Here is an 11,739-nt window from a genome sequence, read left to right on the forward strand (position 1 = left end):
TCGTTCACTTTTTCAAAACTCATTCTAGTATTTTTTTTCTCTTAACGGTTACAAACCCTATTTTGAGCATTTTTCGAATATCATTAAATTGTCATCCATTTGCCATCATAATCATCATCTATCATCTTTACTCATCATCATCATCATCTTCATAATGGCATATGAGCTTAGTTCCAAATGAAGGTTTGAAAGGCAGAGCTAAAAGAAACCAACCTTTACTTCTATTGATTTTGAACCTCTAGTTCCAATTCCAAAGAGGTCAAGAACAAAAGTCCAAGGGAGTAAAGCATATTGGATAGGGTTTTGAGCAAGAAGGCGAAAAGATCATCCGCTATAGGTTCCTCTTCTTTGCCACTTTTGTGTAGTAAAGTGATTCATCTATTACTTGAAGATAGCTTGCAAAAGTATCAAGATAAGTTCTTATACAAGCCTGTAGACAAAAATCAGGCACCATAAATCCTACTCGTTTATTACAATTTTCTATCTTTAAAATTTTACCTGTTCTAAACTAAAAACCCTAAATTTCGATTGTTTTAGCTACACATAGATTAGATAGAATTTGGTAATCATTCATTTTATCTATGAGGCTCGACAACTTTTTATACTACTCGATATTGCCATACGCTTGTAACGTATTAGCATGACACCCTATGTTGTATTCACTCTTCTTCATGGCATCCTCTATATCATCTCTCAAATAGTTCACCATCATCTCTGGTGCATTAGGTATGGTCTTCTTGGAGTGGTCTAATAATCTTTCCCCAATCGAAAGATATAGTAGAGATGGCACATCATCTAGTGTGATGAAAAGACGACGTCTCAGAGTGCCATCTTTCAACAAACAATGACAACATACTATGATTAATAGTAGTATAACCGACTGTATATAAATCTCACAGCCAAGATTGTTGCATGGCATCGCGAAACCACTACTCCTTAGGATACTCTAGCCTCACAATCTTTTGACCATGGTTGATGCATTTTAAAGCATCTCAGTATTGTAAAAAAAATACATCAACTTCAGAAAGTTCGAGTATTATAAAAAATGTGTTTCAAAGAATAAATACAAAGAAAATTGACCTCTCCATCCTATACAGAGGCCATAATGATAAGTTATATGGGCCGCCTCTAAACTTCTCAGGAATGACAGTAGTAGGTGCATCAACTTGGATTGGTGGGGCTTCCGGAGTAGTAGCTAGTGACACCTGCTTCCAGGAAGATGAAGCCGGAGACACTTGAACCCTAAAAGTTGAGGCATATGCATCAACTGAACTGGCAGGGATCGATGGTTGCGAGGGTCAAGATATTTCCTTGCGAACCGATGCATGATGCGATACTTTATCAGCCTTAGTCGTTCTTGTTTGCCAATCATGTTACCTATAATTAAATCAGACAACCCAAACAAATCATAAAAAATCAAACTCAAATGAGTGACATTAAAAATTAAACCAAACAATATAGACAGACAAAATATAGAAATGCACTTCTATATTCTTTAAAAATCAAATTCTACAACAATATGGAAGTGTATTTCTATAGTTACTCGCAACTCAGAAAAACAAAAAATAACATAAACACGGGGAAATCAAAAAGGGAAAAAACACATTATTCTGTTACACTATCTAACAAAGACTATAACTACCTATATATTTATATGTATATTACACAACTTAATGTTCATATTTCTTAATGCATGTATAGAAAATCAAATGTGAAAAAAAAAACTTAGATTTAAAAACTTACCAAATATGTAATTTACATTGAAAGCACTTTGATTGATTGAATATTAAGAAAAGAAATTGACAAACTATTTAGATGGGATGAAGTAGAAATAAAATTTGGATTGAAAAAAATTGAGAATTTGACGCGTATTTGAATAAAATCTCGTTCGAATTTACATTTTGATAAATTATTCGAAAATACATTTTGGTATTAATTTTTGTAAAAAAAAAAAGGTTCTACCTCACTTAGAAATACATTTATGAATTCTAGTAGGAATTTTTATTTTTCTGAGTTAGGATCCCAAAAAAAATATAAGAAACGGGCTCGGAATGACCGGGCTGACCCATGAGATGATATGAAGAAACAACAAATGTTCTGACAGTGGCTTTGCAGTGACACTGAAAGAGAAAAAAAAATTGTTGATTCATTCATTCAATTCATCTTCTTCTTCACAATTCACCGGAAAAATTCGATGAAGCTGAAAGAGTTAGAAGGTCACCTAGGTTCTCTTGATCAATTTCCTAACCCTAAGGTTTCTTTTTCATCACTCTTTTAACTTTCAATTGCATTCTTCTTTAAATAAAATTAAACTATTAATCAATGATTGTGAAGAACCAAATACTGAATCACTTACTCACTTCATTGTTTGTTGCAGATTGAGCTTGAGCAATACCCAACAGGACCACACATCGCTTCTCGCATGCTTTTTCTTGTAAATTTCTTAAACCCCATTTTTCATATTTTTTACTTTGTTTATTTCCCTTTATGCCCCTAACTCTACTCATTCGTTTGATAACCATATTGAAAATTTTCATCTTGTGGTTGAAACTAGGGATAGATGAGAAGGAGAGAGTATTGTAGCAAAAAAAAATATTATGGATAAGTGCCGTTTTTCTTAATGGAATGTTTATTATAATTACACATTGTGAAAATCCTGTTTCTATTGTGATTCATGGAATCAGGCAGAGAATTCTTATGACGATGTGAGCAACAAAGTTGTGGCTGATTTTGGATGTGGTTGTGGTACTTTAGGCATTGCAGCTGCCCTTTTGAGCGCAGAGTAAGTTGCAGCCGCATTTCGGGATATTTCATCCATTTGTCTTATTTTTTCTCAGTCTTCTATTTTATGGGAGATTATTATAGTGACGATGATTATTGGTAATGCTAAAATTTTGAACTACTATTTTATACAGATTGCAGAAGCTATCTTGAATGAATTTCATTGTTGAAAGATGAAAATTAAATTTAATATTTATTAAATTTGTTCTTCAAATAATTTTCCCCTTTCAATCAAATAATGTTCTTTTGATTTGTGTTAGCATTGATCAGACATGTTCTCAGCATTGACATTGATCCAGAATCTCTTGAAATAGCATCTCTTAATGCTGAGGAACTCGAGGTATTGTCCTTTTTCTGATTATATTGGTAAAAAAATGCTTAGGTTTCATAATAACCAGCTCTATTGTTGAAGGAAAAGAATAATAAGGCTCAATACTTTTTCATTGTTGTGCATGTGTTTGACTGAGAATGATTCAGGTCAACATTTAGATTTTTATTGGAACAATAGGAGATGAAATATGGTCGTTAAATAAGTGCATTATATTTATATATTTTATCAGAGCATTATTATGTTAAAGTTGGCCTCCACTGATGGGTACTGATGCACACTATTGCTTTGTTATTCAACTAAAACTGCAGCTGGACATGGATTTTATTCAATCTAATATCATGGACTTGAGATGGAGAGGTATTTTCAACATTATCTTTGTCCTTCAATAGTTTGTTACCATCACATTGTATTACATATATACACTATTTCTATAACAAGAGATAAAGTTAAGTGAAACCGTCTTCATACAAACAATAAGTTGTTTTCTGAATCTATCTTGGAGAGCTTATAGGTATGTCATACACCATTTGCATAAGTTCTCCTAAATATTTTCCCTAGTTCTTATGCCAGAAGGTAAGCTCTCCCAACAGTCTCACAAGTGCTTATGCCAGTAGATAAGCTCAAATAAGTCAATCCTAATAAGCGTTAGGTGTATGTTATTTACTGGTATTCAATGAGTTAGTGACTTGTTCTGGTAGCTGTCAAACAATATAATCTTGTGATAGTCACCAGTTAAGAAGAAAGCAATAATAATATTGGTGCTTTCGCCAGGTCCAATTGTCGATACAGTTATAATGAATCCTCCATTTGGAACTCGGAAAAAGGGTGCAGATTTGGAGTTTCTTTCTGCTGCTATGAAGGTAAAGCAATGTCATGGATGCTGGTTGTAAATATTAGCATATGATTGATGAAAAATCTAATAATATACCTTTGCAATATTTTGTTTCATTAGGTTGCTTCTCAAGCTGTTTATTCTTTGCATAAAACTTCAACAAGAGATGTAAGTCAGTTGCAACTTAAACTTTTAGTTTTTCAGTTGAGCAATTTAGTTCTGCAAACTTTATCATATTGCTATTGACAACCACCAATATTTCTGGATTATTGATCAAAATCATTTTTTTCTATAATCTATAACAAACAGACCCTACATCTATATATATTCTCAACACAATGAATGAATATTCCCTCATGTGTTAATACCATTGGTTAACTATATATGATTGCAGCATGTGAAACGTGCAGCCTTAAGGGATTTCAATGCTAGAAGTGCTGAAGTTCTATGTGAGGTGAGTGCAGTTAAAGTATTTGTGGAGTGTAACCATGGTGCAATTCTGGACCGTTCTCATATTGTTGAAATCTTGTGTTTTTTATGCTATGGCAGCTTCGGTATGATGTGCCGAAATTGTACAAATTTCATAAGAAGAAAGAGGTCGATATTGCTGTTGATCTCTGGCGTTTTGAACCTGCAAATCATCAGAGCTGAGGCATTTAGTGCAGACAGATTGCAATAGATGATAAAGTTGAAAATTAGAGATGAAATTTTGTTATGTACCTATATAAGAAAGATATTGTGTTTTTCCTCTCTGTTACAAGCTCTTTGATAGACTTGGGAGTTTCCTCTTCGGTAACTTGTTTGAACTTTGGAATTCCTTTTCAAATTTATTCTAGTGATTCAGATTAACCATTTGAGCTACATCTTGGCTATGAAGTGGCTATGAAGCAGACACCGGACATTAACATCTCTGAAGTTGGTAATAATTTGAAAAATAAATAAATAAACCAGACACAATTGTATGTGTTGGTGTCAGACACACATGTGTTGGACACTAGATACGTGGCATGTTGATAAAGATAATAATTTGAAAAAAATAAAAAAAACAAACATTATCATATTGGCACCGGATACGTTTTTTGTTCAAAGATGTCGGTGGTATAAAGGGTTCTAGCAACTTGTACATGTAAAGTTGGTCTCAACTCAAGGATGTTTTTGTAATCTAACTCAAGAAGCATTCAAGTGTTGCTGTAGTATTCCTTCTCTCTATTTTTAGAGTATCTTTTTTTTTTATGGATGATGATAATGTTTACCAATGAAAGTATGGTATGAAATAATCCATTTTCAATTTATGATACGCATAAATTAGACATATTATTTCTTTCACAATATCCAACCGTACCAGCATACTATAAGCAAAGAGTTGCTATCCTTACAACAATTCTCAAACAGATCAATGATTATTACAATTTACATGAAACGTAACAAGTGTCAAGAATTAATGAAACTAGCAATTCAAACTTTAATGAAATTTCGTAATTTAAAAATGCATCAACTAATAATTTCAACACAAACCACAAAATTACACAAAACTCAGTCCTCGTGTATCGACAAATACAGATACAGATCAGTTAAATGTGTCCGCGCCTAATGAACATTCTGTTATTATGAAAAACAGATTTCTGTTTTCAAAATTGATCTCTTAAGCTATGCTGCAACTGTTGTTTCTTTTTCAACTGTCTCTCCGAGAGTGAACCGAACAAAACGTCGCACTTTAATGTTCTCTCCAATGGCAGCTATACTTTGCTTCACCAAATCTTTCACCAACACACTGTCATCCTTAATGAAAGGCTGCTCTAGAAGAGCAAGCTCCCCTAACCTCTTTGAGATTCTTCCCTCAACAATTTTCTCTCTTATGTTCTCGGGTTTTGAAGCAAGGTCTTCTCGTTGCATCTCGAGTTCTTTTTCCTTCTTCACAATGGCTTCTGGAATATCTTCAATCGATACAAACTGAACCTGTGTAGAAGCCACAACTTGCATTGCAAGATCATCGACCAGTTCCTTAAATTTCTCACTTCTGCCAACAAAGTCGGTTTCACAGTTCACTTCGATTAGAACTCCTATGCGTGAATCGTGAATGTATGTGCCAATTCTTCCTTCAGCTGCAAGTCTTCCGGATTTCTTGTCAGCGGATGAGAGACCCTTTTTCCTGAGGTATGCTTGTGCCTTTTCAAGATCACCTTCGGTTTCAGCAAGAGCTTTCTTACAGTCCATCATCCCCGCACCGGTTTCTTCCCTTAACTGCTTAACCAATGAGGCCGAGATCGCTACTGTTGGTTTCCTGCAGTTCAGCATTGAACAATTTTAGACTTGCAGCAAACACACCTTTGATTAAATTTTGTTCATACCAAGAATAATTCATAGATAATATGTAACATACAAAAATAGCAACTAGAGTGCCTGGGAATTTGAACAAACTGCTATTGTTCCACAATTTAGTAACGGAATTTGAACAAACCGTTATTTTTCACGATCTGCATTTGACAACACTGATTAACAACTCATTAACAAATAAAAACTCATAGATCTGCTTACTTTTGTTCAGTCTCCTTTACTTCGGCAGCAGCAGGCTCCTCTTTCACCGGTGTAGTCACTGGTTTTGCTGCAGTTTGTGCGGCCACTTCAGCAGCAAAATCCTGGCTTTTCTTTTCCAAACCTTCGCCGAGGTTGAACCGCACAAACCTCGTAACTTTAATATTTTCTCCAATAGTTGCAATTGTCTGCTTGACCCAATCCTTTATGGGCACTTTATCATTCTTGATGTAGGGCTGCTCAAGCAAGGCCAAATCCTCGAGTCTTTTCCTTATCCGTCCTTCAACAATCCTTGATCTGATTTGCTCCGGTTTCGAAGCAAGATCTTCTTTCTGCATTTCTATCTCTTTTTCTTTGTTCACAAATTCCTCAGGAACATCTTCAGTAGCAATATACTCTACTTGAGGACACGCGGCCACTTGCATGGCTATATCCTCAACGAGCTCTTTAAAAATTTCACCTCGGGAGACGAAATCTGTCTCGCAGTTTACTTCTAGCAAAACACCGATCCTGCTGTCATGGACATAAGAACCTATCCTTCCTTCAGCAGTTGCTCTGGCTGCTTTCTTGTCTGCGCTTGCTAAGCCTTTTTTCCTAAGGAGCTCTTGTGCTGTAATAATGTCACCTTCACTCTCTGATAAAGCGTTTTTGCAGTCCATCATCCCAGCTCCTGTTTCGTCCCGAAGTTGCTTCACAAGTGTTGGTGATATGGTTGCTGCAATCCAAAGGAGGGCGGAACAGACATTTAACAATTAGAAAACCTATTTAAAAATCGAAATGATTTTTGAACAATCAAATTTAGATATTTACTTCAGTTTAATGCAGAAAAGTGAGAATTGAAATGCGAAGCAAATAAATGAAATTGAAACCTTTACTCAAGCCTTCGCCTTCATCTGAAGCAGTAATTTCGGTTTGTTCATTAGAACTAGATAACGTGCTGTTTGTCTCGGATTCAACTGCAACCTCTTCAACTTGTGCTATCACAGGTGTTTGTTCTTCTTGCACTTCTTCAGTGACAGGACTTTCAGGAGAGGGAATTTGATTGTTTTCTTCGGTTCCATCTGTCGACAAAAGAAAAAAAAATCCTCCATTTATAAGCTAACTATAACGATGCCATTTGCTTCGGTTGCATAAAATTGATTGATTGGAATCATATAGGAAATGAAAAGGGTGCAAAATCTCATGTAATATGTGGTTTATGCATAAAGATCAAAAAGACAACAAAAACCTAAAACTTGCAAACAATTTCCATTCATTAACCAAAATACAATCCAGTGCTGTTAATTAGCAGCGCTATAGTGCTTTAGCGTCGCGTAGCGGAATTTGAACAAACCACTATTTTCTGCAATACACGATTCACAACACTGATTCAATCAGGCAAGTAGAATTTGAAAATGAATCAAGCATAACCTTTGTTCAAGCTTCCCTCGGGAGACAAATCACTCTCATTGTTCTCTGGAACAGCTCCAACATTGTCGTTGTTCTCTGGAACAGCTCCAACATTGTCGTTGTTCTCTGATTTTAGTTGTAATTTGGGAAAAAGACATTAAATCAGTACTTCCATATGTAAATACGAATGAGATAAATGAGCAGAAAAAACGTGACATCATAAACAAGAACCTGCGGTTTCTTGAAGAGCTGGTGCACTTGATGTTATGTCTGATTCTGTAACAACAGGGACAGGCTCAACTGCTTCATTATCTGTCTGTGTTTCATCTTCCGCAACAATTTGATCAACTCCACTTTCTATTACATTTTCATCAGTCACTTCAACTGGTGAGTCGGTTTCTACATCGCTTGTTGTGATATCTGGCTGAATAGCTTCCTCGACTATTGAGTTTACAGCAGATATATCCCCTTCAGAAGCTTCCTCCGTTTCCTTCTCCACATCACCATTTATACTACTTCCTTGACTGCTTTCATCATCCGCAACAGTTGTTGAGGAACCGACCGATGAACTAGTTCCAACATCTTCCTCAGTTTCTGTTGTTGATGATTTCACTTCGCTTTGAGCTTTCTCCCTCTCATCCAAAAATTTAGCAATATCCTTATTTTTACGAAAAGCCAATGCAAAAGCGTTTGTTCCAACATCCACACTCTCTTGTGGTCCAAATGGATTGTCCGATTCCGTAACAGCTCCTTCCTTCTTCATAGTCAACGTCGCTTGTCCTCTTGTGATACTCAAAACCCGTACGCTAACTTCTTGACCAGCCTTCAACGAAGATTTTCCCATTACATTCGCAAATCCAATGTCACTCTCCTCACCTATCGGGAGAAATCCCTCCTCACCTTCCGGAAGAGATACAAAAGAACCACTCCTTGTCATATTCTTCACCGTACCGTTCAATTCCTGACCTACGGTAAATTTTGTGTTTCTCTTCATACCAGATTTTGAAGGGTCCCTCCTACCAGGGCCGATTCTCTCCGTAGTGTTCGGTGCATCGTTACGTTTGCCAGCGTTAGCATTCTCACGCATAGAGAGAGATATACGCTTAGTTTCAGTGTTCACTTCAATCACCTTCACCTTCACTTCTTGTCCAACAGAAACAACACTGGCAACATCCTTTACATAAGTATCACTCATCATAGAAATATGAACAAGTCCGTCTGTGAAAGCTCCGAAATCAACAAATGCACCGAACGTCTGGATAGATATTACTTTCCCCGTAAAAGCTGCACCTGGAATCAAATCCTCTTCCTTTACCGGAGGCATCTCGCTTTTCCTCCTCGGTCTTGAACCTTTTACGTTTGCAGAACTAGTGTTCCCATTGGACTTAGGAGATGAAGCTACAGTTTTTGCAACTTCAACTGAAGGAGATTCGCTAGAAACTTCATCTGCAATAGGTGAACCTGTTACCTCCACGGGTGCTTCTGTTTCTGTGGCTGATATTGAGGTTCTAGATTTCCTACGATAAGAGCATATCCGTTTGTTCTGCGGAAACACTCCATTGACGACAAATGAAGGAAAGAGAAATCTTCTAGTTGACAATCCTTGTTTTAAAGAACTCCTTGAAAAACTGAGTCTAGTTAACGAGTTATTCTTCCTTGTCGAATACGCAACTCCGGGAATAATCGAAGCATTGCCAACAGAGCATGATATTATGGGATTCATGTTGAATTGAATTATAAAACTTAGCTATTTTTCAGGATCAGTTCATCTCGTGTCACCTTCAAAAACAAATGAAGAATATCAAAAGGTGCAAACTCGGTGATAAATTAAATACATGAAAATTCTATAAATACACAAATCACATTACATAATCAATTTCCTCAGAACTACTTCAACCATAATCGCATCGTTTACGAATTGAGTAAATACAAACACATACTACATTGCAGAGAAATATCTACATGAATTTCAATATCTGGATTTCGGAATCGAAAAAACTTCAAGTTATTGAATTTCAATAACTGAATTTCGTAATTGAACTCTTACACAAGTTCAAATTACTCCCACTCCACAAATTATAATATATAGTCTGAAATGAAAATTAGACTAACAAATTGAAGCAAAACACACTTTCAAAATTCAAACTCATTTCATGAAAAATACCAAATTCATTTCATATAGATAAGTGGCTAAGCCATGAAACCCCAAAAGTACTTTTTTTACACAATTAACTTAGTGAACTAACTAACGATAGAGTGAAGTAAACACAATTAACTCTTAAGAATTGCCACGGAGAAAATAAAAACACTTGATGGTTTAAGCATAATATATACCTCGGAAGCTTCAAAAGGGTATACACAAAAAGGGAAGAACAATGAAGATGAAGTTTGGTGTTTGAAGTTTTGAGTGTAAAACTGAAATCTTTTTGGTGAAAGTGGAAATGGGTAATGATGATAGAGAGGGAGAGAAATGAATGGAGAGGCTTTAAATCCTTATCTTCATTATTCACAGTTGAGATGAGACAACGTTGTTTTTCTTTGCTTCTGTTTTTCTGATAAACCGAACGAAATGCCGAGCCTGAGCTTCGGTTTAAGCCTGGTAAAAGAGCCATTTAGTTGGGCTTAAAGCCCAAATCATCAACCATACATATTTTTGGGTTGCTCTTCCCACCTTGGTAGCGAACACCCATACTAATAAATTTCGAAATTGCCTTTTTAATATTTTGGAAGTATATTTTCGGAAGCACTTAGTGCACACTAAAACACATTCTAAGTAAAACACCTTCATTTTCTCAAAAGAACTAGTTCAGAAGTATATTTTTAGAGTAATTCTTATATTGATTTTATTTATTTCACAACTCAGTAAATAATCAGAATTGCAGTTTGAGATTCATCAAGCAAAAAATTGAATAAAACACTACCATGTATTTCACAATTTAGTGAATAATTTGGAAGTGCAATTTCGAATTTGTCAAGCAGAAAATCGAGTAAAACACCATTTCACATTTATTCTTCACTCATATGATCATATTAGCATTCTTCTTCAAACCCTATAAAAACTTTCTTTCAGACTCAATCAATTTTTCTACTTCGAAATGATATTCCTCTATTTTTTCACATAAAAAAGGAGTAAAATAAGTTACAATTTAAAGTAATGTACATGTATTTCCTTCTTTAATACTTGTTAGAATCTAGATTTTGTGCTGAAAAAACAAATGTTGCGTCCAAAAGTGTAATTTTGGATTATTATTCAATGTAATATGAAGTGTATTTCTAGATTATTGTAATGTTGAATTTGGTGAGTTTTTTTTAAAAAAAAAATCTTGTTATGATTTCTCTTAGATATGGTGCATCTTGTCGATGTCTCCAAAGTTAGTGTGTCTATGGATGTTAAACTAGCTGACGTCGAGGTAGATGTTGGTAAATAATTTACAAATAAATAGGAGTTTGTTGTTTGTGAACATATGCTCCAATGGATCCGCACATATGCAGCCAAATTGGGGTTTAACATTGTTATCGGGAGGTAAGATAATGGTTCTGATATAAGACAAACATTTGTGACAATGAGATGCGAGAAGTGACAAGTACATAAAATATATACGAAAGTTGAAATAGGATGAAACGGGTTTGAGAAAATGTGAGTGTCATTTTGAGTTGTGCAAGTACCTTATGGAGAATAATACATTGACATTTAATAAGATATGTGGTATACATAATCATGACTTGTGTTACAAGTTAGTCGGTCATCCCATTGCATGCCGCCTTAATCCCAAAGACAAAGATCTAATTTCTGACATGACATTAAACATGGTGCAATCTAAAAACAAACTTGTAACTTTGAAACAGAAAAGACCTTAAAATGTCTCAAATATCA

The 11,739-nt window shown here is 35.3% G+C and overlaps 2 protein-coding genes across 3 annotated transcripts; one reads left to right on the forward strand and one right to left on the reverse strand.

The window, feature by feature from the left end:
* Window positions 1-2,024: 2,024 nt before the first annotated feature.
* LOC127117384 (uncharacterized) lies at window positions 2,025-4,796 on the forward strand. Its single transcript, XM_051047437.1, has 9 exons — window positions 2,025-2,254; window positions 2,378-2,434; window positions 2,685-2,782; window positions 3,052-3,121; window positions 3,421-3,469; window positions 3,884-3,972; window positions 4,065-4,112; window positions 4,339-4,398; window positions 4,494-4,796. Exons 1-9 carry the CDS (start codon window positions 2,195-2,197, stop codon window positions 4,593-4,595), a joined length of 633 nt encoding a protein of 210 aa, XP_050903394.1. The 5' UTR covers window positions 2,025-2,194; the 3' UTR covers window positions 4,596-4,796.
* Window positions 4,797-5,398: 602 nt separating this feature from the next.
* Window positions 5,399-10,421, reverse strand: LOC127117400 (polyprotein of EF-Ts, chloroplastic). 2 transcript variants are annotated; one of them, XM_051047439.1, is made up of 6 exons: window positions 10,200-10,421; window positions 8,097-9,644; window positions 7,887-7,961; window positions 7,346-7,537; window positions 6,480-7,191; window positions 5,399-6,225 (listed from the first exon to the last, which is right to left on the reverse strand). In XM_051047439.1, the coding sequence occupies exons 2-6, from the start codon at window positions 9,586-9,588 to the stop codon at window positions 5,592-5,594; spliced, it is 3,105 nt and encodes a 1,034-aa protein (XP_050903396.1). In that variant the 5' UTR covers window positions 9,589-9,644; window positions 10,200-10,421; the 3' UTR covers window positions 5,399-5,591. The 2 variants fall into 2 exon arrangements, with proteins under 2 accessions (XP_050903396.1, XP_050903395.1); XM_051047438.1 differs by having other exon boundaries at window positions 7,887-7,991; window positions 10,200-10,420.
* Window positions 10,422-11,739: the final 1,318 nt, after the last annotated feature.

Source organism: Lathyrus oleraceus, chromosome 1 (assembly GCF_024323335.1).
Source record: "Lathyrus oleraceus cultivar Zhongwan6 chromosome 1, CAAS_Psat_ZW6_1.0, whole genome shotgun sequence".
NCBI lineage: Eukaryota > Viridiplantae > Streptophyta > Magnoliopsida > Fabales > Fabaceae > Lathyrus > Lathyrus oleraceus.

Excerpts from the sequence above, each read along its gene's own strand:
- LOC127117384 (XM_051047437.1), top strand. The coding sequence starts at position 2,195 with ATGAAGCTGAAAGAGTTAGAAGGTCACCTAGGTTCTCTTGATCAATTT. Across the intron at positions 2,255-2,377 it reads ATCAATTTCCTAACCCTAAG|ATTGAGCTTGAGCAATACCC; the intron begins GTTTCTTTTTCA and ends TGTTTGTTGCAG. Across the intron at positions 3,122-3,420 it reads TTAATGCTGAGGAACTCGAG|CTGGACATGGATTTTATTCA; the intron begins GTATTGTCCTTT and ends CTAAAACTGCAG.
- LOC127117400 (XM_051047438.1), bottom strand. The coding sequence starts at position 9,588 with ATGAATCCCATAATATCATGCTCTGTTGGCAATGCTTCGATTATTCCC. Across the intron at positions 7,192-7,345 it reads AGGCGAAGGCTTGAGTAAAG|CAACCATATCACCAACACTT; the intron begins GTTTCAATTTCA and ends TTTGGATTGCAG. Across the intron at positions 6,226-6,479 it reads GTAAAGGAGACTGAACAAAA|GAAACCAACAGTAGCGATCT; the intron begins GTAAGCAGATCT and ends GCTGAACTGCAG.